The 27,839-nt window shown below is 30.9% G+C and overlaps 4 protein-coding genes across 6 annotated transcripts in view; 1 reads left to right on the top strand and 3 right to left on the bottom strand.

The window, feature by feature from the left end:
- Positions 1-715: 715 nt before the first annotated feature.
- LOC126680135 (embryo-specific protein ATS3B-like) lies at positions 716-1,603 on the bottom strand. Its single transcript, XM_050375190.2, has 3 exons — positions 1,373-1,603; positions 1,187-1,294; positions 716-1,105 (listed from the first exon to the last, which is right to left on the bottom strand). The coding sequence occupies exons 1-3, from the start codon at positions 1,499-1,501 to the stop codon at positions 845-847; spliced, it is 498 nt and encodes a 165-aa protein (XP_050231147.1). The 5' UTR covers positions 1,502-1,603; the 3' UTR covers positions 716-844.
- Positions 1,604-2,464: 861 nt separating this feature from the next.
- Positions 2,465-5,847, bottom strand: LOC126683223 (uncharacterized). Its single transcript, XM_050379073.2, has 3 exons — positions 5,497-5,847; positions 4,744-4,844; positions 2,465-3,315 (listed from the first exon to the last, which is right to left on the bottom strand). The coding sequence occupies exon 3, from the start codon at positions 3,277-3,279 to the stop codon at positions 2,569-2,571; it is 711 nt and encodes a 236-aa protein (XP_050235030.1). The 5' UTR covers positions 3,280-3,315; positions 4,744-4,844; positions 5,497-5,847; the 3' UTR covers positions 2,465-2,568.
- A 511-nt stretch (positions 5,848-6,358) lies between these two features.
- LOC126683443 (uncharacterized protein At2g39795, mitochondrial) lies at positions 6,359-9,064 on the top strand. The gene is made up of 3 exons (XM_050379342.2): positions 6,359-6,640; positions 6,795-7,123; positions 8,656-9,064. Exons 1-3 carry the CDS (start codon positions 6,467-6,469, stop codon positions 8,825-8,827), a joined length of 675 nt encoding a protein of 224 aa, XP_050235299.1. The 5' UTR covers positions 6,359-6,466; the 3' UTR covers positions 8,828-9,064.
- An 8,377-nt stretch (positions 9,065-17,441) lies between these two features.
- LOC126680524 (SPX domain-containing protein 2) overlaps positions 17,442-27,839 on the bottom strand; it is a 34,487-nt gene continuing 24,089 nt past the window's right edge. The window contains exons 1-6 of one of the 3 annotated variants that reach the window (XM_050375659.2): positions 21,524-21,634; positions 20,255-20,378; positions 19,516-19,593; positions 18,463-18,781; positions 17,921-18,044; positions 17,442-17,789 (exon numbers count right to left, since the gene is read on the bottom strand). In XM_050375659.2, coding sequence (XP_050231616.1) covers positions 17,620-17,789; positions 17,921-18,044; positions 18,463-18,756 — 588 coding nt within the window. In that variant the 5' untranslated portion in view covers positions 18,757-18,781; positions 19,516-19,593; positions 20,255-20,378; positions 21,524-21,634 and the 3' untranslated portion in view covers positions 17,442-17,619. Of the gene's footprint in view, positions 17,790-17,920; positions 18,045-18,462; positions 18,782-19,515; positions 19,594-20,254; positions 20,379-20,976; positions 21,497-21,523; positions 21,635-27,839 lie in introns of those variants that run through there. The other 2 variants (XM_050375660.2, XM_056106037.1) reach the window with 2 other exon arrangements.

The raw sequence follows: 27,839 nt of genomic DNA, 5'->3' as shown, positions 1-27,839 counted from the left end.
ACAGTAAAAGATAAACAAATTATAGATCTGAAAATGAAAAAAAATAGAATAAAAAATTTCAGATCTAAAATTAAAAAGATAAAAAAAAGATGGCGCGGTGAGAGAAAGGCAGAAATGTGGAGGCGAAACGGCGGAGGCGAAACAGCGAAGGCGGAAGAACGACGGAGGCGAAACGGCGGAAGCGAAGGAGCAAAAATCGTGAAAATTTTCTTTCACAATTCAAAAGAAATCGTGTAAAAGAATAATGATTGAGAGAAATAAGAAAACTCGTATAAAAAAAAAAATTTAAAGTAGAAGTTATCAAAGTAAGAGATGTAGGTAAAGTAAAGATTTGGGTTGCGCCGTATAAAAAAAAACAGTGGCTGATTTCCTGTATTCTATATAAAAAGCCCTAAATTTTTACAATATTAAAAGTCTAAATCCAAGGTGCACGAACCTGGATGAGCCAAACGGATATGCAGACCCACAAACATGTCGTATTAAATACATCATGTGCGAGTTCATTTCAGTTTATTAATGGACTTTAATGACTAAAACAAAAAATTAAACTAAACTTATAATTTGTATAATATAAATGTACAAATGTTTGAATTTACATATCAAATATAATTATTAATCGTATCACATTGGTATATCTAACCGATTATATTTTGTATTTTAACCAATAACGTGCCTATTATGAATGGAGACTGGGTGTAAGTTAGACCCAGAACCAGAACCAGAACCAGATCTTTTATTACAAGATGAACGTGCTTACTGCAAAATGCCACCAAACACGACTCCAAAGTTGAGACTAAAATTAACAAACCCAAAATAAGTGCTAAATAAAGCTAGCTTATAATGTTTAAGTGGAGGACAAAGCACCATTACAGTAATTAAACCCAAACCAAACAGCATTAGGAACAAAAGTGTTAAAATTAAACGTAACAGATTTGATATGATACCCATAAACTGACACATATTTAGGTTTCCATCCATCATAGCCATTTCTGTACAGATACAAATAGCAAATCGGGTACGTGCAAGGCCCATTTATTTGAAAGGTATCCGTTGAGCAACTCTCAAATGTTGATGAATGCGGATCATCTATTCTTGGAGCATAAACCTAATTAATTTGACAATTTGATTAATACCCTTTTAAATTAAGATTAGATAATTTAATGGGTATGTGTCAATTGATGCTAACCTGGTTGCCATAAGCATCTCCGAACGATAAGCTGATTTGGTCTCTGGTGTACCGAACTGAAGAACAGCTTGTTGATATCTTAACGGTGTAAGAACATGTATTTGCATTCTGCAATTAAAAAACAACATTAAACGGTAAATTTAGAGTTTAAGTACCTTGATTTTAATTATTGAAACATAATCATACCTGGGTGGAGTTGATTTTGAAGGACTCGAGAGGCTGTGGCAGAAGAATGATTGCTCTGGATTCTGAAAGAGTGAATAGGAAGGCCAAGAAGAGCAAAAACGCTGCCGTTTTTGTTTTAGAGTTGATCATTTTGGCAACAACAGAGAAAAAGTTTTAAGAATTTGGATAGGTTTTGAGTACTGGTGGCATGGAACAAGATATACAAGTTTCAACGAACTTTCCAGTGGGCAAAGGGTACATCAGTCTTTTAATTGACTCTTCCTTACCATCTAAGACATGAAGCAATTAAGAGTATGCCAATTTTAGAGGGTTGTTTTTGTCAATCTCTAAAAACTTGCAATATTTAGACATCTGCCTTCTTATTTAGCTCCTAAAAACATTGATTTTTGGTTATAAAGTCCAGCCTGGGAAACCAACAAATTTGCCCAGTTTAATCTTGGTTTGCAAGTTAGGGTTGTTTTCTTTTGAAGAGGAAATGCCATATATTTTCTTGAATATGTCATTTGCACCAGTATACATTAAGGGCGTAAATGAATCGAGCTAATCGTGAGTTGGCCAAAATCGATTTGAGAAAAAGAAAATAGACTCAAAAAAATGTGAGTCGAACTTGACATACCTCAGTCTCCAGTCTTCGCTCTGCTAGTTTACACCCCTAGCGCGCACTTGGTTAGTTATGTACTCCTTCCGTCCCACTCTAATTGACAAAATAACTAAATTACAATAACCAATACAAACTAATAAATGACATAGATAGTTACTTCTATACCCCTCTATTGATAATGGAGCTAATTAATACTATTTGTATGTTAGTCAAATTCTCATTAAATATTCACCATTTTTCCATAAAAAGTTTAAATTTAAATGAGGGTAAAGATGGAAAGTTAAAGAAAAAAATTATAGTTAAGTTAGTTTTGTCAATTAGAATGGGACACCAAAAACCCCATATTTTGTGAATTAGAGTTGGACGGAGGGAGTATATAATTGGATTGTAATAGTGACGAGAGTCATAAGTGGCTAACTAGTGATAAGGAAATAATTACATCACACGCAATCCAATCAAAAGTGTACAGTAAAAGAAAAACTCATGAGACATGCTAAAGCTTCAATTATTTGGTATCAAAAAGGAAATTTTTGAGGGTATTATAGCATTATGCAAATATACCATGGCACTGTTTTTAAAACAAAAAACAATCAAGTCAAAAATCCAACCACTTGGTATAGTAGATACAAGTTTGTGGAGATATTATACCATTAGGTGTGCATTGATTTATTCTTGGACAAACCCCACAAGGAATGGAAGCCAGCGCCCCGGGTTTTGGTTCCCCTCCGATGCTTCCCCTACGGACGCATTTATAACAAACTGTACCAATTGGAATAGAAGTAAACTCTCCCATTCCATTACTCCTGACTTCTATGATCTCGTTATCCAAAACCAAAGCCTTCACAATTTCTTCAATTTGCTGTTTCGTTAAGTCCATGTTGATAATTCCACTCCTTTTAATCGAGTCTGTAACTCCCTCCAATGTAGCAACTTTCAGCTGAAATATTCGCTTAGTGCAGATCTCTTTCAAGCGCAATATGAACTCCGTATCAAGGCTCCCTTCACTGTACCACTCGCCTCCAGTTATTTCCTTTGAAGGCTCAAATTCTGTTGCCATGTAATGTTTCCGTCCCTTGTTTTGAATGTTGACCACCTCTTTTATCAAATTCTTGGCCTGAAGCACCTTTAGTGATTTATTTACCACATTGTCCGGGAGATTGGTTTCCCGTTTCATGTCTCGTGTCCAAATCCCCATATCCTGTTTGTTCTTTATCACATTGTAAAGGGTACGCTCATGTTCGGTCAGAGACTGAGATGGAGAATTTGATTCCGGCTGTTTCCGCTTTATTGCCTGTGCCCGGTTCATTTCTTCCAAGGAATAGACAAACAAATACGTTTGACACTGCACATCAAGTAAGCAGTTATACGAGTCAAGTTGTTCTGATTTATTGCAGTGTTTGTCAATAAAATTTTAGGCAATAAGAGATACTAAAAACTATCAACCTTTACACTTTATACAGAGAAAAGAAATTGTTTGACCTTTACACTAATATTCATATCTTAAAAAAGATGAAGCAAAAAATTTACATAAACTACTAACATCTGCCTCTTAAAAGAATTCAGGTATCTAGCAATAATACCATCTCAAATTCCAAAGCGAAGGAAAAACCTTAAAATTTATTAGACTTTTAAACCATTAATCACATCAGCAATAATGATTTTTTAAATGATGCATATTAAACATAGGTCCAGCTTTGATCCAAAACTACTTGCTCGGATGTTCCATAATCCAAATGAGACAAACTAATATTAACCGAATGATTCATCTAAAAATTATGATTCTCATCTTTTAATTTCACTTTCATTCACATTACAATCATCGATTCATAGTACAAAACACCAAGGAGAGATTGACAGTAATTGGGTTGGGTCATCTCAAAATGGACCCAAATGCATGAACTAATATGAAATTGAGAAATTACCAAGATGATGCTTTACAAAGATAGAAATTAAAAGTGGGTCTAAACATGGATTAGAGTAAAAGCTTCAATTTATGGATTGCTGAGACTCACAGAATCCTATGAGCAGATTTAGAAAGGTAAAGAGATTCTATTGTTTGTTCAATGGATCAGATAACATTGATGAAAAATCTGAAATCCTGCAGGTATGGTCCAGTGTAATTTGGGTATTATCCCTTCATTACCTTATATACATTAAATGGCAACAGGTCTATATAAGTTTCATTTTTTCTCAAAAGAAACATTAAGACTTCATAATTTATTTTCGTCTTAAGATTCCAAATACTAACCCCGTTAATGTGCCTTTGGCAGTGGAGCTTACTTATATTAGAAAATAGTTTTTACTTTTTTTTAAGTAAAATTAAATCCTAAAAATAAAATAAGATATCCAAACGAGATCAAAATAAAAAAAGAAGTAGTAAAGTTTACATTAGTTACTCCTAGGTGTAGTTTACATACCTAAAAATTACATTTGAATCGGCCACCTTAAGGCTTAAAGGTTAAAATTAATCAAAAAAAAACAATTAGTCATGAAAAAATCCATTTCAATCTAAGATCTTAAATCTGTTAAACTTAAGTATCGACCCTGCTGAAGTAGGCGATCATAAAGCACGCTAATGTAGAACAACTAACAAACAGAAGTCACTCCAAAAAATTATCAGGAAATTTCAGTTGCATAGTGGAAGCACATTAGTAAAACCTTTTGCCCCTAACGACCAAATACTGAACAATCTGATATGACTACCAAATCCTCTTCAGCTATACTGATAGTTCAAAATAATTATAGATAAAGACATGGATAAAGAACTTGCCTTCTGATGGATGTTCAAATCCAGAATCTATAATGGCCTGAAGAAGCTCTGGCTTTAACAAGAAGTTTCTGAATCTTGAAGTGTGAATTCCGGCATAGCCTCTGGATTAAAACGAGTAGACCAAAATGAATATATCAGTAAATCATTCCAAAAATATCATAAATACAATAAACTAATGGTTAAAATACTAATTATGAACCCCTCACTCTACCGGGATTCATAATTATTGATAAAGAACCAATATTCCGTTATACACCAAATGAAGAAACTCGATCGCACTGAGTTTTGATACCTCTTTAAATCAAAATCAGAACTTCTCCAAACATTTTTTTTGACATAGATAGGGTTCCGATTACTTAGAGTCTCAGTTTGTTAAATGTTAGTTACGGAGGCGGGGTTTGAACCCACGACCTCCAAATGCACTTGGAGATCTAGGCTCGGCTTTTTCCAAACATGATATTAAAGTATTCAACAAAAAATGGCTATACCCAAATAAAGACATTTACTTGCTTTTTATTTGAACAAAGATTAAGCAGATAATTAAGATTCATCAAACATCTCATGCTTAAAATGGGTCATTTTTTTACAGTTAAATGTGCAATTGAATAGGAAAAAAAAAAAAAAAAACTAAAAAAGAATTCTTACTGTGTCTAAAAGGGTTCGATAAAAAATTCAGCTTATACCAACTAATTTCATCCCACATTCTTCACTGAATAAACAGTTATATTGAGATAATAATCTAACAGTACTAACTTGTTGAACAACAGTGGAAACGGTGGCAGCGAGCGGTGGAGGAAAAAACGTCGGCAGAGAATAAGGAGAAACGCCGGCAGCAGCAGCGGAGGAAGCACCCAAGATGTAGGGAATCAATCTGTAGCCGACAGCTGCTAGGGAGGAGAAGGGTGCCGCCGGTTTACGTTTATGCCTATTTTATTGAAGACTTTGCTGGATTTTTGGCTTAGCTTTGAAAAACTATGAACAAAGGATCAATTCACCCCCCTCCATTTGTCACGAAATATCAAAAAAATCATTCATGAAAAAATCGTTAAAACTTACAATTATGACAAAAAGTATCAAAAACACATCTAAAACAAAAAATGAGATATTTAATTCAATCTTAGTTAATTATATTTAACTTTTTAAAATAATTTACACCTTTGTTATTTTCTAATAATTTTTCAATTATGAACTTTTATATTCTACAAATTAAAATTTAAAAAGTCACTACTTTAAAGTAATTCATCTAAAATTATTAAAACAGATTTTATTCTATTTTGGTTTAATTTTTCATAAAAATTATTATTAGTAAAGTGTTTGTACGAGATATTACTGAAAGAAAAAGACTAAATTTTACAAAAAATCATAGAAAAAAATCAAATTCTCATACAATTAGTATGGTGATATATATATATAAAATATAAAAAATGTAAAATATTTATTTTTCAAAACAAATAATTATTTTAATTATTAAGATAGATTTTTATTTTATTCGATTCTAATATTTTGATATTATGAATTTTTTGTTTCTGACATTTTTTTAATATTTTTATAAATACAATTACTATTGAAATTAAAAAATTAATTTCATTCCTAAAAAAGAAGATGACAATAAAACCCTAAAAAATGATCAACTTTATTTGATAAAGTGAGAAAGAGCTTAAAATACACTATCTTCTTCATTTCAGTTAGGTATATGTAATTATGTTCTTAGATTGAAAGCGCAATGTGGAAGAGAGCGTTATTCCGGCAGCCAGTATGGCGGATGCTATCAAGTCGAAGCTCCACCACCACCACCAACAGCAGCAGCTCCACCACCATATCTTCTGCCGTTGACTCCATTCTGCTCCGTTCGCTTAAAGAGCACTATCTCGAAGTTTCTCGAATGAACCCTCCTCCTGTATGTACATTTAAGAATACATTTATTTGTTTTCTAATTTTGGCTATTTTTGATGATTTTATTATGTTTATTTGTTGCTTTTAGCTATTTTTCTTAGGATATTTTTATAATTTATTGCACTTAGGATCATTTATTTGCTGTTTGTGTATTGTAGAGAGTGAGCCCTCCATCAGGGTTTGTGATAATGAAAGGAGCATTAGACGGAAATGGCCCCGTTCTCACTCGAACTTACGGGGAGGAACAAATTAATATATCCGTTATGAGGATGGCGAATGTTATACCTGGAGGAGGGGAGGATAATGATGATGGTGATGACATTAATCAATTGTTCCTTCACGTCGATGTCTCAAAGCCTGGACTCAAGAAATCTTTGCATTTTCTTTGCGGGTTGTATCCTGATGCGCTTGGAATTCACTCTGTTTCAATGAGGTCTAAGGTCGAGGTTTCGGATCTTCCGTCTGAATACAATGGCCCCCTTTTCGAGTAAGTTACGCTTCTTCTTTCTCTCTATAACTATTAGTTCATAATTCAATTACTTTTAGTTATACTTAAAGTAAAATATGATTTTATATTCTACTATTGAAGCACACAAGCAGTATTGTCCTGCAGTTGACATGCCTAGATTACTACATTTGTGAAGTACTTGTGTTGGGTGGAATTGAATCTATAGTCTAAAGTAGTTAATAAATCTGTACCCCTTCCAATGCAATTATCGAATTATAAGACGTGATGTCTGCCTTACTTGAAGAGATAATTTTAGATGCACTAGTTTCGCTTAGTTAGTATGTAGTGGAGTTATAGGATAGTTTTGAGATGTTTTTCAAGCTCTTATAGCCTTATAGGTTTAGTATAGCATTAGTCCATTTTAGTAGGTGATACTAAAATTTCAATCTACTCTCACATTGATAATGCTCATGCTCCTAATGTTACTTCTTTAGGTTTTTGTCACTTAGTCTTTTTTTGTGCTTACTGACGCATTCATCCATGTAAAGAATAAATCCTTTTCTTCTTACTTTAGTGCAACCATATTCGTGTTCTACATAAAATCGTGGATTTCAGCAAAGCTTGTCATGTCTTGTCTCTTTTAACATTACCATAACATTGTGTCCTTCTGGGTGGATTGATATAAAATCAAGAGATCTAAATTGGTATTGACTAAACTCTTCAAATACTTGTAAATGTATGATTTCTTACTCTTTCATAAATGTCATATTTATTCATGGATCTATCTAATCAAAGAATGAGCCAACCAGATATACAATTTGGACCCTCATATTTAGCTCGGTTTTGAGCTTCGGCCTTAATGATTATCTTTTGTTCCAAAGTAGGACCTAATGCTGTTAAAAGTTAACAAAATTGACCTTCCTTTAACAAATTTTTATTTTTCCGTTACTCATGTTGACGTTGACAACACGTGGCATTGACAAATGATTCAATTTGTACGATTTTTTGAAAAACATTAAGTTCCAATTTAAAAAAAATAAGTCATGTCTAAAATGAATAGATTGCCATGTGTATGTTATATGTCGTCCACGTGATATTACGGCAAAACAAAAATTTGTTAAAGAAGGGCCCACATTATCAATTTTTTTAATAACATTAGATACCAATTTGAAACAATAAATTGTTAAGGTACAAAATAAAAACCGAGCCTAGCATGAAGGTCCATATTGTACATTTGGCTGATGTTTACTAACTATTTTGTTTCCTTGCATATTGCAATGTAGTAACTAGTCCTGCAAGGTATATTGGATTATAAACTAATCTTCGACTGACATTTTATTAGCCAATAAACAAAATAATATGCTTTATCATAGTCCTGATGTTCTTAAAGAGAAGTTATTATAAACTTGACGTTGCTGTTTCATCGCATATCATTCACGGGGTAATGCTCTCTAAGATGTTCCTGTGTGCTACATGTAGAAATCTTTACTTTGGTTTTCTATTTCCTTGTGGAACTGTTGAAAGTGAAATTTCATCAAATTTTGATAATTGCTTATGATTTTTTTTTACAGGGAACTTGACGAGAGGATGAGAGATGCGCTCCACAATTACATAGAAGAACGAGGAGTCAATGAGAGTCTGTTCAATTTTCTTCAAGCGTGGCTGTACGTGAAGGAGCACCGGAGTCTTATGCGTTGGTTTAAGACGGCAGGCACGTTCATTAATGAGAAGAAAAGTTCTTAATAGTGTATTAATGTTGATGTGTAAAAGAAAGATTCATGTGATAGCCAAAATGCTGAAGTGGTCTGAAGTTAGTGGTGTATGAGCAGTTGGTGAGAGGTTAGTAGTTTAGGCTAAAAGATTATAGAGTTAAAAAGTTTACAAAATCATGCATGCAGATCTTGTTTTAAATTGCTAGATTTAAAAATTTTGTTGAATTGTCCCATTATCTAGTTGACAATTTTATGCAGGTTCTCTTGATGATTGCATATAAGGATTGACCATAGCTATTGATATTGTAAAGAAATAGCTAAAAAATTTAAAATTCTAACTCTAGAAAATCAAACCACTAAATCCCTATCAATCAAATTATTTTAGTTCTTTTATTGAACGGATCAAATTATCCAAATTAACCCAAACTGAATTAACAGAATAACTAAAATTTTAAAATTCACAACAGACCGAATAAAGCTGTTAATTCGTTTAAACTGATAAAAATTAACTTATAGTAAAAACTTTTTTAGAAAAATTCTTTAATTGGTTTACCAAATCTTTAAAACCGTTAATCCGTATTCATAAAGAAAATTTTCATAAACCAAGGTGAATCGACTGAATTATTGAATGAACCGAAAACCATCAACCGAAATAGTAAGTCAACTTATTATGTCTTATGGTTGGATTTCTGTTAAAATTAAAAAAGGGTTTCAAATGTAAAATCTATAAGGATTAGGTAACCATATAGTTATATGGAATTTTTCTATAGGATTTACTTAAGGATCAGCTAAGTTGCACGGAAACAAAAACGGCTAAATGGAATTTTTTAAGATATAGAAAACGGAAATATGAGGGGGAAACGTGTAAATAGTAAAAATATAGGGGTATATTTATAAATATTAAAAATGATAAAATTATCTAATATATATAAAGGGTAACGTCAAAAAAATTCACCAACTTTACACGTTTTCTAATTTTAATTACGCCGTTTAAAAATCGTCATTTTCATATACCAACTATCAATTTTTTCAAATTCATACACCGTTCAAAAATTCGGCAAAAATCGCCAATGTGTCACTATCTTATTCATTATGACATGTCACTATCTGGTTACTAACTCAGTAATTTTCACCGGATTTTTGAACGGTGTATAAATTTGAGAAAAATTGGTAGTTCGTGTATAAAAATGACGATTTTTAAACGGTGTGATTAAAATGAGAAAATGTGTAAAGTTGGTGAATGTTTACATTATATATATATATTCAAATTTTATTTATAAAAATATATTTTCATATAAATAAACTATTATAACAATTAGTAAGATAATTTATTTGAATCTATAACAAGTATAGCATATCAATAAATTCCATTGCTATAAATTCTATAATTTGAATATATAACAAATATTATATATCAAAAAAATTCATAACTATAAAGTCTATGAGTAATTGATTAGGGGTTGATTCAAGTGGTAAGCGGCTTGATATCGCTTAAGCAAGGTCTCGGGTTCGAGTCCTTGTGAATGCAGAAAATTCCCACTGGCAGATTCACCCACCATGCCAGGTGCGCGACGCGGGTCGGATCCGGATTAGTCAGGGCGAAGCCTTGGAAACCGGATGGGTTTACAAAAAAAAAAAGTAATTGATTAGGTCCTTTTATTTATGGCTTAATTTCTTAAAAAAAACCCCACCTTGCATTTTTTTTCGTTTATAACTTGATCTTGTAAAAACACCATTTATATCCAATTTTGTATTTTTATGTTTCATCTCTACCCAAAAACATTAAACTGTACTCTTTTCATTTGGAAAAGAATTTGGAACATATTTTTTTCTATTTTTAAAAATAAAAGTAAATCCTTAAACTTAAAAAATAATCAAATGCATCCAAATAATTAATTAATATTTTTATTCTTATAAAATAATAAAAAAATTTAAAAAAAAAAATTATTATTTTTAATTTTTTTTGTTGGAAATATTTTTAAAAAAATTATTATTATTTTTAATTTTTTGAAGAAGATGGTATTTTTGTACTATTAATAATTTTAATATCTAATTAGTATATAAGTTAAAAATGAAGGATTGTTTTAAACTCTTTTTCAAATGAAAAGAGTACAATTTAATGCTTTTGGGTAGAGATGAAACATAAAAACTTAAAATTGGGTACAAATAATATTTTTACAAGGTCAGGGTGTAAACGAAAAAAAATACAGGGTGGAGTTTTTTTAAAGGAATTAAGCCTTTATTTATAGGTAATTTTTAGGGTTTTTTAAATATTTAAGAGTTTTTTTATATAAAGACGGGTTTCCTTTTAGGAAATGAGTTTCCAATTTTTAATATTTACAGAAACGGGCCTGAAACGTTTTCAAAGAGTTTCCAAAACGGAAACATTCTCGAAAGAGGAAACAATTTTGAAACAGGAAAATAATGAAACATAAGTTTCCGTGCATCCCCTGATCAGCAAACCTATTCTCTTAAGGTTCAGTAATCCTATTCTTTTCTGGGTTTGCATTGGAGAATATATATACATGTTTGCAAACACAAAAGCTTTTATTTCTTCAAATTCCTTTTCCAGCACAAATAAAAACAGAAAAAGTTTTCTTAGGGACGTTCATAATATGGCAGAAATAGTGAAGGAACTACCTCCCAAAAAATCCGGCGCCGCCTGTTCTAGCACGACCACCGCCACTAGGAAAGCGGTGAAAGAAGATTGGACACCAATGGATGATAAGATTGAAGTTTTTGTAATGGGTAAAAATAATGAACGTAGAGAGCTCAGTAAAGAAGAAGTTAATAGATGCATCAACAATGTGCTTTATGGTCCGTCACCCAGGAAGTTGTCTCTTTTCAGTAAATTTTGCACAAATTAGACTGAGTCGAGCATATATATTTTGTTTTTTTTAGAATTAAGTTTTGTTTTCCGTAATAGTATTTTAATGATAGCGTCCGTTCCCTAGATTATTATTATTTTTATTATTATGAATGATGTATGTTATGAATAAAAAAACTTCTTAAATTTATTGAGTTGCATGCTCATCATAGTTTTGTTTCCGTTGATTAAAGGATTAACATTCAAATTAATTCAGCTGCCGCATTAGGCTTAAATCAGTTCAGCTTCATCAGCTTGCATTACCCTTTCAGATTTTCCTCTTCAACAAACCATCAAATCAGAGCTAAAGAGTTTAAAATATTTACTTTTAATTTCTTCCAGAAATAAAACGCCATCTTTAGCTGATTTATCCAATGCTAAACCATGCAACTTGCATTGTAACTCCTTATGTTAGGAGGGATATCATTTATACTAGAGGTGGTCATGGGCCGGGTTGAACCATAAACCGGCTCGGAACTGATCAAATTCTGAAGTGGAAATTAGGCCCAGCACGTTAAAAGCTCTAAATATTCTCAGCAGCACCACGCGGCCCAACTTCTTTCTTTTTTACGATCTGATTACTTTTTATTGCATATTATACACATTTGTTTTATAATTTTACAGCTATTGTTCTTGAAAAATGCTAGCAAACAGAGCACTGTACGATATGTAACAACAAAACCTTCTATGAATCAAAGATCTAGGAACGCATCCTTTTCCGGCGAATCATGGGTACAACGGACAACAACATCATCATCATCGTCATCCTAATGTAAATCCGCAAAGACCCGAGCAATTTCAGACCGCCGCCGCAATTTTCCTCCTCAGGTTGATTTTCCGATGAAGATATTCATTGCACTGCTTGATGTTGGCGGAGGTTTGAAATGGTAATTTAATGGCCAGACATGAGTTCTCAGATCTTATAATGTATAGGCAGTGAGAGTTAAGGAGAGAAGAAGAAGTGAATAAAGCTCGTGAAACAAAAAGGTGGTGGGCGATTGGATTGGATTACTGATGGTAATATTAACATTTATCAGTTCTATTAAATGTGTGGTGGGGTGGTGATCTTTACTTTTTAAAATTATGAATTGTATGTGAAGTTAGTAATTCAAACTGAGACAATTGAGAGAATTTAATGAAGATCTTAGCTTTGTGGTGTTTATGATCCAAACGTGTCATTTTTTCTTTTTGGCAATTTTGAGGCGAATGTAGTGTTCCACTTGTTGCTTTCTTTCAATATAAAAGCTTTTTATATGTTTCATTATTTTGTGAAAAAGATTGCTTCTTTGGTGGTTCAATATGAAAATGTTAGGACTGTAATAACTGAGTATGATGTAGCTGTTGCTTTGTAAATTATATTTGGCATTACAGGATGTCTCCTTTGGGAACAATGTTCAGTATAGATCTCGGAACTACTTATTCATTTGTTGGTGTTTGTACATGTTTATAATACTAAGTTATTTTTTTAATAAATCGTTAGTAAATTTATTTTTTAAGTGAACTGATAGTAAATTAATAGTAAACCGTTAGTTAACTAATTTAATTTTAGTAATACCGTTTATAAACTTTGAGTTAACTATTGGTAAATTTATAATTATTTTTTAATGGTGCTCTTGATTTTTATGTAATTTCTTTTTTTCACTTGTGTATCTGTAATGGTTTTGTTGGTGGTTAACCAATGATTTACTGATGGTATACCAATAATATAAATTAAATATGATTTTAAGAAATACCGTTTATAAACCTTGAGTTAACCGTTGGTAAATTTATATAATTATTTTTTGATGATGCTCTTAATTATTTATGTACTTTTTTTTACTTGTGTATTTTTAATGGTTTTGTTGTTGGTTATCCAATTGCTAACTAATGTAACACCAATAATTTAAGTAAATTAAGTAATAATTCATTTTAATTTCAGTAAAAAAAATAGTAATTTGATTTTTAAGTAAACCGATAATAGACTGTTAGTAAACCGTTAGTGAACTTATATTGAAAAGTTATTTAGTAAACCGTTAGAAAACTGAAATCGTATTTTTCAAATAAAAAAAGTATTTTTATAAAAATATTTGGTCAAACCGTAAATTTTAACTAATTTTGGTCAAAAGGTCCTGTTGAGAATATTTAGGTGTTTTATAGGTATTTGTTGTTGGTTTACCAATGATTTACTAATAGTACACCAATAAATTTAATTTTACCAATGTTATATTTTTGACATTGGCTGTAATGATCTCAAAGTTCATACATACTGTAGCAAAATTTCATGGCTAGTTCAAATGTTTGAGTTCCACCTGAACTTAAAAATGTTGGAATCTTTGGCATCTGCAACCATTTTCCAAATCTCTTCTTGGGTTGTTGGTAGATTTGGGATTTGCTGCGGCTACCGGAGCCACCAGATGTGGCAGCTGCTGTTGATTGGTAAGGTTTTGAGATGGGTGGGTCGTTTTCTTTTAGTAAATTGTATTAACTTGGTCAATTTGCATGATTCTTTTGAGATCCTTTGGGGTCAGGATAATAGAGGTGGAGATATTGAGATGTTTGCTTAGAAAGTGAACGGGTTGGTTTGAAATTGTAGGATAGGAGCCATTAGTGAACCGATAGTAAACCGTTGGTACGCCATAAGCTTAATATTTTATAATTTTTAAAATAAACAATAGTAAATTGTTACTTAAGTAAACTGATAGTCAACCATTGGTAAATTTATATTCAGTAAAAAGGTAGTAAGTCATAAGTTTAATATTTTATAATTTTTTAAAAAATAAATAATTATAAATTGTTTTTTAAATAAAATAATAATCAACCGTTGATAAACTTATATTTAGTAAACCGATATAAACAATAAATTTACTATTTTATAACTTTTAAAAAATAAACAATAGTAAATTGTTTTTAAGTAAACTGACAGTCAACTGTTGGTAGACTGTTATTTTATAAATTTTCAAAAATAAATAATAGTAAATTGTTTTTTAAGTAAACTGATAGTCAACCGTTGGTAAACTTATATTTAGTAAACCGATATTTTATAATTTAAAAAAAATAAACAATAGTAAATTGTTTTTTGAGTAAACTGATAGTCAACCGTTGGTAAACTTATATTTAGTAAACTGATAATCAACCGTTGGTAAATTTATATTTAGTAAACTGATAGTCAACCGTTGGTAAACCTATATTTAGTAAACCGATAGTAAGCCATCAGTTTAATATTTTATAAGTTTTAAAAAATAAATAATAGTAAATTGTTTTTTCAGTAAACTGATAGTCAACCGTTGGTAAACTTATATTTAGTAAACCGATATAAACAATAAGTTTAATATTTTATAATTAAAAAAAATAGTAAATTATTATTTAAGTAAATTGATAGTAAACCGTTGGTAAACTTATATTTAGTAAACCGATATAAACCTTAAGTTTAATATCTTATAATTAAAAAAAAAACAATAGTAAATTGTTTTTTAAGTAAACTGATTGTCAACTATTAGTAAATTTATATTTAGTAAACCGATATAAACCATAAGTTCAATATTTTATAATTAAAAAAAACAATAGTAAATTGTTTTTTAAGTAAACTAATTGTCAACTGTTGGTAAACTTATATTTTGTAAACCGATATAAACCATAAGTTTAATATTTTTTAGTTTTTAAAAAATAAACAATAGTAAATTTGGTTTTTAACTAAACCGATAGTAAACTAATGTATTACATATGACAAATATAATATTAATTATTGAAATGGACTCATTTTGCTTAGCTTTGATTGAAAAAAATAAATAAGCAATCATGTCCCTCGTCACAATGAATTTGTTAGCAACATAAACAAGAGAATAGAAAGGAGATACAAACAGACAGACTGGGTAATAGAATTTGGATAATGTTAGAAGCACACAGAATCAATAGATAACTAAAAGTGGATAGATTTACTAATCTTAAGCTAATTTCATAAACTGATGCTAAATATTAAGCAGAACACACTTTGCAATCATAATTGGAGATACATTTTGGTGGTGGCTTGGTCAAATTGGAAATTGCAGAATTCACCTTTAGAATGTCCACCAGGGGCTTGCAACTCTGATGACATTTACAAAAAGTTTAAGTTAGTCAATTATGATTTTCAACCAAAACAGAATTTTGAGGCCAACTAAACCCAACTATATATAGAAGAACATATAAAGCAAAAAAAAGGTGTAAAACAATGACTCTTGCATTTTGTATCTAGTTATATTTAAAATAGTGTTTAGCAAACCTATGGTAATCACTTCTGAACACTAAGATAATAAGTTTCATATATATGCCGTCAAATCATTCACCTCACCTTCCAACCTATAATCTTCTCAAAACTTATTAAAATGCCAATCTAAAACCTTCAACTACTGCAAATTCCTAAAAAGTACAAGTAACCCAACTGCAAATCCTCCTTTAAGTTCATTTCTTGATAAATTTACATACTTTAAATTCCAAAACTCTATAGTCGGCAAGTTTAGTTTTCTTCTAAGGTAAATTTCGTCGAACAGATTCAGTGCGTAAAACAAAATTCAACTTTTTGTAAACTATCAATACATAATTGATCAGAGGTTACCACCATAGTTTAGTAAACTCATAATTATAATAATTTACACTGTTTACAGCTACATAAACACATTTTTGCATCTTAAAAAGCAATCAAAGCCTAAATTAAAGTAAATTTAAGCTTTTTTATTAATTATGATTTGATTTTTGTCAAATTTCACACCTTTTCATCTAAATTTAGAACCGCGACTAGAATTGAAAGTAAATAAAATTATGATTGATCACACTCACCGAAATTGTTTGGTAAACCCATGCCGTCGTGATTCTTCACTTTTTCTCTGATTGGTTATCTTTTTTTTTGTTGAAATTGAATTGATTTCTATGAATTGTGATTGATTGATGCTCTTTATTTAATTGACTGTGTTGGAACAATAATTGATCGAAGCTCTGTTAATAAATTTTGACAAAAATCGTTGAATGAAGTTGAGAGAAATCGTTGTTTTGATCGAAATTTTAATAGATCAGTTGTCTATTATCATTTGAAGTAGGTTTGTTTCCTATTTTAAGTGAATCGTATTTTAGCAAGGAAATAAAGTCAAACAGTGTTTTTTTAATGATTTTAGTTAAGGAGTAAGCGTGAGATTATTTTGCCTATTTAGGTGTATTTGTCTAAAAAAACTCAATTCTGAACTGTGTCTAAACCAGTTCAGAACCGTGAGAAAGTCGGGTTCGGGCCGGTTCAACTTTCTTGGAATCGGAACGAACCGTATATTTTTTAAAATATATATAGTTTAGATTATTTATTTTATATGTTTACATATGATTGATTATTAGTATATTATGCTATATTTATTTATTATATATACTACTATAATAATTATAAATATTATTTATTAATTTTATGTTTTTATTTTTTTAAATACTAACTATTTATTTTATCTTATTTATAGATATATATGATTATATCAACCATATATAGATAATTAATTATCAAAATTTATAGTAAACTAAATGTATTTTAAAATTTTAAGTATAATTAATCATTTATATTTAGTTAAATTTCAATTTTAACTTGATTTAAAATATTTAAATTTAATTTTCAAAAAATGTATTCTTTTAATTTTTCGAATTGTCAAAACCGGAACTATGAAGCGGAACTGGCCGGTTCCGAACCGGCATGGAACCGCCCAAAAGGCGATTCAGGCATGTTCAAGTATTCCTTAAACCGTGACCCGGCGAATTGTGGCCACCTCTAATTTATGCAACTCATTCAATCATATTGGTGCAAGAACTACTATTGTCATTATATAATACCAATTATTCTAACATTCATTGAAGTATAATATACCTTTCAATATCATAAAATTCTACAAGCTTTTCTATTGGTAGAGTACAATCTTGAAATGCAGATTTTTGTTCTTGTTCTCGGTAGGCTAATCTTATAACAGTAAAAAACATCAAGGAGCGTCCGTAAGAAACAGGCGGGCCAGCATTGTTTTAGTCTCTTGCATGAGATTGTAAAGCAGATCAGTAGAGAAGAATGATTGTTGCATTACCCTTGGCAGCGCAAAAAACTCGAAGCTTGTGCCTGTCTTCTTGTTGTGCTTCTTCACAATCTTTCTTAGTCCTGTTTTCAGACGACCACCAAATCCAAACATTCTGTTATTTACTGCAACATTTTCTTGTTTCTTCTGGTAATTTCGTCAGCAATTTCATCGAGAAGTTGGCTAAGATCAGGAATTGAAAAAAAGAACTTACCTGTGAAGTTAAGGAGACTGTAATTTAGCAGCAGAACCATTTCACCATGAAATTTTAATATGTCCTTCTGAACCTCAAGCTTCTCTTCATCACTTTGCAAGCTTTCTGCTCTAAGTTGCAGCTCCTGCAATTAACCAACTCATCTCTAATTAAATCCATTTTTTCCTTCTTAATATATGATATATCTACACTCTATGATACGACTGAGGTTTGAGAAAGTCGTCGCTAAATCCGTCGGTAAAACTCCAAATTCTCCGCTAAAATATGGCGCCAGCTTTTTGTCCATTGCTAAATGGTAGATTAGCAAGGGATTTTCTATTTATCGGTAACATGCTGTTTTCTAGTACCGATACTAAGTTCCAATCATAATTCTCGCTTTATGACAATTTATGAAAGTACTTTATAATAATTTATGAAAATCTCGAATTCGAACCCTATGTATGATCATATTTATCTTCAACTTTATGATAAGAAAATGAACTAATCTCTATTGAGTGACTTACAATTTAAATATCTACTGGAAGAGTAGGGTTTATAATTACCTTGAGTCTGATGATATAATCTTCCTCTTTCCCAAAATAAAAAGAATTAACTTTCTTGAGTTCACTATCTAATAATCTCGTAAACCCAATTCGCAGTCCTCTGTTATTTGCTTCTACGAATCTTCTCGTAGCAAATCTCGGCCATCTTCTACTTCTAGTACTCATATATTTTCCATTTGATCGATGGTAAATCAATTTCAACTGCTTCTTCAACCTCTTATAACATATGAATTGACCTTTCCATTCACGAAATGTTTTTTCCTCTTCGTCCCGAAGTCTCTTTCCATACTTCATTTCTTTCCTGTCCTCCGTTAATGACCTGTAATGTTGGAGAAGAAGATCAAGAATATGAGTTTGATATTTAAAATGATGGAACAAGCATATTCTCTTAGTATTGCACCTAATATTCTATAGATATTCTTGTTTTATGCTTTAAGAATTTAACATGTTTCCTCGAATGAATCAAAATACGAGATTAGGGGTTAAATGTTTGATTGATACCTAAACTTTTTCACAAATTTCAAATTGGTATTTGAATGTCAGTTTATATATTTTTGGTACTTAAAAAATTCAATAAACAAATTTGTTGGTTCAAGAATTCTCATGGAAGTACATAATTATAATCGGCAAAGTCTGTTAGTACTATTATTTAAGCTAAGACCCTGGTTGACATTTCCTTTTACCAACTAAGAAAACAATACATTGTAGATTCTTGTTTTTTCTACAAGCCATCTAGTCCCTGTAATTTCTGTAGTGGACACCTTTTTGCAGGGAGAATATTACGTAGCATACAAGGATGGAGCTGCATTTCCAAAAGGAAAAAAATATTGTCTCCACCTTAAAATGACAAACTCTTTTCTTTCTTTTCTTCTTGATAAGACAAATTTGTTTCTTGAACTTGACTAAATTAATATTTAAATAACTAGTGGGGATTAGTTAATGATAGAATATTTGGTTGGCCGGCTAACCTAATTGCAGTCTAAGCACAGCATCCAGCATACACTAGAAAGTATTGGTCATTGTCTTCTATTAGAAACATGAAGTAGGATTTACCTATAAACCAGACTGCTATATTATGATCAACACTTGAACAATATCTCGTTTCTGCAGGAATTTGAGTTCATGATATCCCTGCAAATGCGGTTAGTTTGATTAGACATGGATAATAGACTTTATATAATCCAAGTTTAATTAAAAATCAGAATCTATAGGACTGTCTATTCTTCAATGACATACCCCCTCCATTCCACATTATTTGATGTTTTAGGTTAAATTATTTGAACCAATTTTTGACATTTTCAATTATCAGTGCATTTAAACTATCTTTTTTCCATCATACCCTTATTCTATTACTCAATAATTTTAGAAATATACAAAGCTAACAAATGAATGAGAGAGCTATTATGAGGATAGTACAGTATATTATACAAATATTAATTACTTTTCTGAATCTTTCTGTACTCTTTAAACATCAAATAATGTGGAATGGAGGGAGTACTAAGTTAAAACATCCACAAAGTAAGGCATGCCTCGTTTTTCATTACAACAAAAGAGGAGGAATCGAATATGAGATTCTCAAGTTGAATTACAATGTCCCTACCACTTTGGTTTTGTCTGTGGAGACAAGGCAATGCCCTATTACTTTGTTATTATGTGCATATTTATCCTTTTTTAGGATGAAAATGAATGCACATTAAACGTAGGACCAGCTTTGATTTCTAATCGAGTGTGTAAGGAGTTTCCAAACAGCAAAAAATGAAGTTTCAAGCTAATTGTCATTTAGCATCATTACCTGCCAACCTATTTCGTCCAGGCATAGGCAAATCTTTCGTACTTGTCAAGGAAAAGGCGGTCAGTTGGAGGGTTCCCACATACATCCTTGACAGCTGAGGTAATAGCAAAGATGACTTCTACCACTACAGAAACACCATCCAGGAAATATGAATAATGAAACTCCATTTGTCATCAGCCATATAGCTTCACACAGTCGACATATCTTCAATCTGTTTTCTGTGTGTTCCCTTTTTTATAAAACTAACAGGTTACTTCATTATTCCTAAGCAAAAGTATAAATTTATTTTCCTATATATCTCATTCTCACTCAATCGCCAACTTCTAGACTATGATAAGTGCCAGGCCAGCAGTCTCAAGTCTCAACAGAGGAGCTGAACCTGGTCTTCACAGCAAACCTGGAGGTTAGCAGCTTTATGCCAGGAAAGTTAAAATTTAAAAGATAAAACCCGTTTAAACAAGAGCATCTAATAAAGGAGAAATTCTTGTGTGAACCAAGTTTGCCACGTAGGATTATGAATCATCCATTCATCGTGTGACACGTGACAACAACAAATGTAATAACCAATCATTAAATATCACATTAATTATAGTTAAAATGATTATACATTGAGAAACATGGTGATTCAGGACGCTCGGTCTAGTAGATGAAAACACGGATCTAATAATACATAAAATCTATAAAAATTTGAACAGAAACTCAAAAGAAGAATATTACTAGACCTTAATGAAATTTAAGGCTAACTGAATTGATATGATTTTCAATGGAGAAAACAAGCACATTAAGGCCCGAGTGATACTGCTGTACCCGGTGCCAGCGGGTAAAAAAACTACCCAAACCACTCTCATAAGCTATATTCCAGTACAGCTTCACCTTCTTATAAGTTGCTTCCGAACCAAAAATCGAACTAGGAATTTGAAATAGCTTGATTATAAACATATAGCAACAAGAAAAGCAGTGTCAAACAGTCTGCAACTATTAATTGAAACTTATCCACTTTATAATTCTTCCCATCCTTAGAACCTCCAATCAATAATTAACAGGATGACTATCCAAAGAACATGAATTTGCATAAATGTGATCACCATAAAGAATTAACTAAATTTCCACATGAATTACAACCCAAACAACACAGATTGATAACAAGTTATTACACAAAAATAACTATTGCAAATTCAAGAAAAAAAATAAGAGCCCAATAATATCTGAGCAAAAGGGCATTCAAAAACCAGAAAGAAATCGATCAAATTCACGAATTTAGATGCTTACCGTTCGATCAAAATGTTGCCTTCCACATTCGCAGACAATGCTGCTTACAACAAAATCGATATCAAACCAGAAAACAGTGAAACAAATTTTCTCGTCATGACTACCGTAACCAGTGAGATAAATCATTGATTTGCATATATGCCCCAAAGTTTTATTTATTTATTTACACGCCCACCCCTGAAGTTTAGTTTTGGCTGCAACAATATTTAGAGTAAATCTATAACAAATATAAAAGTGTATTTGTGGGGGGAACACTTCCATTCACGGACAAAAATACCCTCTACATATTTTATCCAAGTTGATATTCTTAATTGTGACATATAAGAATATTTGTGCTTAACAAATAGAAAGATGACATTCCTAATCTATAAAGTAAACATATTAAAAATAATTATCGCAGTAGCTACCATTATATATTAAATTCCTAATCTTAAAAGGAATTGTGCAACAACTACCATTATGTGTTAAATTTCTAATTCTAATAGGAATTGCACTGATATATCACTATATATAAAAAAATATAACGAGTTTCATTAATATTAAATAATCATATTATAATATTTGTATTAAAGCTTTAATATTTTTTTATATTTATTAGTTATTTACTATGAAAAATAATATAAATTTATTTCAATCATATTATCATTTTTTAATAACAACAATATCAAAAATTAAATCTATTGCTTAATTCTAACTTTTTAACATTTCCAATAAAAGAAATTAAAATTTTATAAAATAATTAAACAAAACAAATAAAAATATACAAGTCTAATAAAATTTAAATAATAATATATTATTAAAAAAATACAATTATAATATTAAATAACGGGTCATATAGATATCGTTAACGTGCGTAGCACGTGGCCAAAAAAACTAGTTATAATAAAACCCAGGAACAGACACAGTTATGTTAATATTTTTTTTATTTTATAAAATATATTTATTAATTAAAAATATTATCATAAATATTAGAGTTAGAGTACTAATTAAAATAAACTACTTACAATATTATATTAAGATTATTATTTACAGTATTAACTAAAATAGACCACGTCAAATATTAAATAATTTTTATTTTTATATAATCATTTAAAATTCTAATTAAGATAAACTATTTCTAATAAGTTAATAATTTAACTATTATATTATAATAATTGACTACAATTTCAATAGTTATATAACATTTTGTACTTAAATACGATTTATAATTATATAAATAAGTATTAATTAAACATAAATATAATTTTTAAAAAAACTTTAATAAGTATAACGAGTCACACTATAAGTCACTTGTGTATATAAATCAAACTCTCTACTTTTATTTCTGTCTATGATTTAATCTTTTTTACCATTTTTATGTTATTCAACTGAGTCGAAGGGTTTAACCAAAACATTTAAATTTAGTATTTAAATTTATTTTTCCATTTAGTATATTTTAAAATATTTGATTTCTTCTGTAGCTATTAGCGAACCAAAATGGTTTTTATGCCATGTAATCGTCCACCTAACTGCCATCTCAGTGAAAGAGATTGACAGAAGCTGCAGCATCCTCTATACGAACCTAACCATAAGGTGAATGGGTGGCAAGGTTGCTTACTGTCTAATGGAGGTAGAGAGGTATTAATAAAGAGCATTGCAACGGCGGTCCCGGTTTACACTATGTCTTGTTTTATGCTTCCCAAAAAGCTTCATAATGAGATTAATTCCATAATCTCAAACTTTTGGTGGGGCAGGAAAACAAATGAGAGGAGGATTTATTGGGTTTCTTGGAAGAACATGTGCAAATCGAAAGAGATGGGGGGATTGGGCTTTCGGGACCTTGAAAATTTTAACTTGGCACTTTTGGCAAAGCAAGGTTGGCGACTCTTGAATCAGCCAGAGTCATTGATTACTAGAGTGCTAAAAGGAAAGTATTTCCCTCATGGGTCCTTTCTACAAGCTAACCATCATTCCAATGGTTCGTGGGCATGGCTGAGTATTCTTAGGGGTAGAGAGATCCTAACAAAAGGCTTGCGTTGGCAACTGCGTTCGGGCAGCAATATATCTATCGTGAACGACCCTTGGATCCCGACGACGTTCCCTTACACCATCGATCCGACTACTGTTATCCCAGAGGGGCTTGTGCAGGCTTCAGATCTTATGGAGAGGGTAGCTACAGCTTGGAATGAAGACCTGATTCAGACTGTCTTTAATAGAAGGGACGCAAGTGCTATTTTGGCTATGCCAATCAGCATCACTGGCGGACATGATAAGATGATCTGGAATTGCACAAAGTCTGGGGATTTCTCGGTCAAATCGGCTTACCATCTAGCCTTATCAAACGGCATAAGTCGATCTTTAAGGCAGGAGCAGCAACCTGTAATTCCCAGTATCAAATGGAAGTGTTTTTGGAAAATGAGACTTCCACCAAACTTGAAATGCTTCCTTTGGAAAGCATTCAATAATGGTATAGCAGTGAATGGGAATATTCATAGGCGGATTCAATCTTTTTCAGGAATGTGTCCGAGGTGTTGTGAAGTTGAGTCGATAAATCATGCTCTTTTTCAGTGCCCGTTTGCAGAAGCGGTGTGGTTAGGCTCTCCTCTCAGCTCCAACGTCGCAAATCTCAACAATAGGTCCTTCACAGTTTTATGGCAAACCCTCGCTGATCCCGGTGAGAATTCGATTCAGGTGAGAAATCCTCTAGAGCGAGCTGGATGGCTAGCGTGGGCCATTTGGTTAAGCAGGAATGCTCTTATTTTTAGGGAGGAGGATAGTGACCCAGTGAGCATTCTTAGGACTGCGGATAAGCTTTTTAGAGATTGCATGGCAGCTTTGGCTCCTGTTTCTAACAGTTCCAGGACTCTTCCTATTCAGGTTCAATGGCAGGCTCCCCCCATTAATGTGGTTAAAATAAACTTTGATGGAGCATACCACAAAGCTTCAGAATCCGGACTTGGAGCTTGTGTCGCCATGAATAGTGATGGGAAACCATTAGATTGTGCCGCTAAGTTCTTTAATCATGTTCGCTCTCCGTTGCTAACCGAAGCCTTCGCACTGAGGGAGGCCATTCAGCTAGCCTCTAGGCTGCGACTATCACAGGTTATTTTTGAGAGGGATGCAAAAGGCATCATCGAAGCAATGACCGGGGGAACTAAAACGGATGCAGATTGTGAGGTTATTTTGCATGATTGTCGGGTTCTGTGTCAATCCTTTAGTTCAGTGTTGTTTAGTTTTGTTAGGCGTTCTGGCAATTGGGTGGCTCATTCGTTAGCCAAAAAATCCCTTAGAGATATTTCGTTTCGTTGTAACAATCTAGCGCAAATGGTGTGGCTAGAATCGAGATTTTTGCAGTCGGATTTCTTTAATGATATTACATCTTTCGGCAAAAAAAAAAAAAAAACTAACCATCAGACCGAATTTAACCAAACCATATGATGAACCTAAATCTAAAAACTCTAAAACTAAAGACTTAAATTTGACCACCTCCACTTTCCAACGTCGCCACCAACCCAAACGAACAGCCCTTTGTCTGAGTTTGAATTTAGATAAAGATCTTCATTTTGGTTCAGAACTTTATAAAGGGATGTTGAAAGAGGAATACAAGAAGAAAATCCAACTTCCGAAATTAGAAAACCATTTTCATAATGTTATGAATGATCATGGTATGTTTTACAAATTTTCAATATTAAAAGTTACTTTCATAATTTATCATAATTTTTTGAATAATTATTATCTAGTGCCTATAATTTAATATCTAGGGAGTATATGTGTAAATTAAATCAATTTATATTTTGTGGATGGAGGAAGTATTAATCTTTTGTGCATCTCATACGTGGCCGTAGATTAATCGTTCAATAAAAACTTTGAAGCATGCGTTCTCTCAGTGACCTCAGTTGACTTTCGTAGATTAAATTAAACTTAATAGTAAGAACTAAAATTAAAGAGCCGAAAAATGATTGATTAACTTTTATTTATGAGTGTAATTGGGTACAATATGATCAATCTTTATCCTAAATAATGCTTGCCATTCAATTTAAATCGGTGGTCCACAAACTTCTCTAGTGTCGTTGTTATACGGGTGGTATGTGTTAATTATCACAAGATGTGATGCTTTGTTCTTATTAATAAATTTTAGGGTTAATCATAAAAGAATTACGACATATATCTCACAATAACGATAAATGTTTTAAATTTTGACAAAATCAGACATTAACTTTATTTTTAATAAATAAAATATCGACATTTTTCCTTTTAGAAAAATACTAATATAGCAGCCAGAACAATGTCTATTTTGCCACTTAATTTTTTTTTCAATAAAAGATAATTTGGTGTTTCGGTTTGTCAAAATATAAAAATTGACGATTGACTTTTAAGTTCTTAAATTTATGTTTTATTTATAAATTATATAAAAATTTATGATTTAATTTGCATTTATTTTTAAATATTATATTTTTTTTATATAGAATATATTAATTACTTCTGGTTTAGACTTTAGTTTTTTTTTTAAAAAACTATGTAATAGCTCATATTTCATTTAAACAAATATTAGAATAAATTTATATGTTGGTAATAAAAGTCTTAACAAAAATGCATAAACAATTTAACTACTCATAATAAGAATATAAAATTAGGTTTAATGGTCCAAAAATATTTAATTAATTTTTTTGATTTAGATAATTTTAAAATAGTAAATATTAATTCAGTTTTACTATTTATGAAATTTTACTTTATTTTCGTAATTTTATACATAATTTTATTGTCATAATTTTGCATATAGTAATATATTTTTCAACTTATTTTATTATACAGTCTGACGTGACAATGAAAGAGTAATAAAAGAGTCAATAATTTTTTTATCGAACTATGCACTCTTGAAAAGAAACTGAGTAAATAAGAATCCAACACGTGGAATATGTAGTACATTAATTAAAAGATCATTTTACCCCTTATACCAAAAACTTTAACAATTTGCATTGTATAATTTAATTAAAAATATTATTTTAATATAGAACTGTCTTCAGACTTATAGGTTGTTAAGGAATTCCCTTTCTATTCAATTAAATAAAACAAAAGGAGAATAAATAAATGTAAGGAATTAGGAATAATCGTTAGAAATTTCTTGAAGTATTTTTGTTCTCTAAATTAAATTCAAGAAACATATATAGAAGGACAATTATTAATTATGATAACTAAGCAGAATTATTTTGTCCCAACAAAAACAGAGAAATGAAAGATAAAGGTACCTAATCCTTGTAGCCTATTAAAAACTCCTTTACAAATACAAATAATTATTTTCAAATTCTTACTGAAAATAGAAATTTCATCACCCTCTATCATCTATGCAATATGGAGATATATACAACTGCAATGGCGATCAATAAGTGATCAGCCCGCCAGCCATTAAGGATACATAAAAATAATTGAAAAATTAAATCAAACAGATAAATTTAGATCGGTTGAATATTATAAAATACTAATTTTCGACTTTGTAAGGTTTTGGATATACAAATTTTAGTTGAAGTAATTGAACCAAAATAATCAAACTAATCAATAAAACTTTTGCTCGGTTTAAAATAAATTTAATTCTTTAAAGTTTCAGTTTGGTTCAATTATTAAAATGGAAAAATCTCGGTTCAGTTTGAAGTGAACCAGACCCCTACCAACCATGATATGTTATGATCTATAAATGTAATTTGCTTGCATATTTTCTCATCATTATTTTCCTTATAAGTACATAATTTTGATGCTTTTGTGATCTCCATCAATCTCCATCACATGGGCTTTAAACTTCTATCCAGTGTTCATATCTTTTTTGTTGCAATTTTCAACTTTCAAGAATATGATGATCAACTATATATCATCAACAATATTAATTGATATTTTAGGAAAAATCCGAATTTCAGACTTCTTGATTCTTACACTATGTATACTAAATACATCAATCATATCATATAATTTTTTAGTTTGCTGACCTCATTTTCTTTCATCAGAAGAACAGATGCAAAATGGTTTCATCAAACTCTCCATTCAATGAATACATCTTTTTAAAATAAAATTGGAGTCGAAAAATCAGAAAATGCACCCGAACATTCAACTAAGTTGACACCCTTTTAATGTATGCATCATTTTCCTCACTACCACCAATATCCATTCAATGAATATATGTTACCATAAAAAAATTGAAAAAAAAGTAATATTTGCGAATAGTTTTACTAGATAAAATCTCAGCATAACTATAAATTTGATTTGTAGTTCTGATATAATAAAATCATATTTAATCTTTTTTCTTTGTAAGTTTGTGATTTGTTTATTTCTACTGTACCTAAACTTATAT

The sequence above is a fragment of the Mercurialis annua genome, linkage group LG5 (assembly GCF_937616625.2).
Source record: "Mercurialis annua linkage group LG5, ddMerAnnu1.2, whole genome shotgun sequence".
Lineage (NCBI taxonomy): Eukaryota > Viridiplantae > Streptophyta > Magnoliopsida > Malpighiales > Euphorbiaceae > Mercurialis > Mercurialis annua.
Note: the sequence above shows the minus strand (reverse complement) of the source record. Positions and strands in the feature narration are given on the sequence as shown.

Coding starts and splice junctions, on each gene's coding strand:
- LOC126683223 (XM_050379073.2), bottom strand. CDS start 3,279: ATGAACCGGGCACAGGCAATAAAGCGGAAACAGCCGGAATCAAATTCT.
- LOC126683443 (XM_050379342.2), top strand. CDS start 6,467: ATGTGGAAGAGAGCGTTATTCCGGCAGCCAGTATGGCGGATGCTATCA. Junction 6,641..6,794: donor CTCGAATGAACCCTCCTCCT/GTATGTACATTT, acceptor TGTGTATTGTAG/AGAGTGAGCCCTCCATCAGG. Junction 7,124..8,655: donor TACAATGGCCCCCTTTTCGA/GTAAGTTACGCT, acceptor TTTTTTTTACAG/GGAACTTGACGAGAGGATGA.
- LOC126680135 (XM_050375190.2), bottom strand. CDS start 1,501: ATGATCAACTCTAAAACAAAAACGGCAGCGTTTTTGCTCTTCTTGGCC. Junction 1,295..1,372: donor TCAAAATCAACTCCACCCAG/GTATGATTATGT, acceptor TTTTAATTGCAG/AATGCAAATACATGTTCTTA. Junction 1,106..1,186: donor GAGATGCTTATGGCAACCAG/GTTAGCATCAAT, acceptor CAAATTAATTAG/GTTTATGCTCCAAGAATAGA.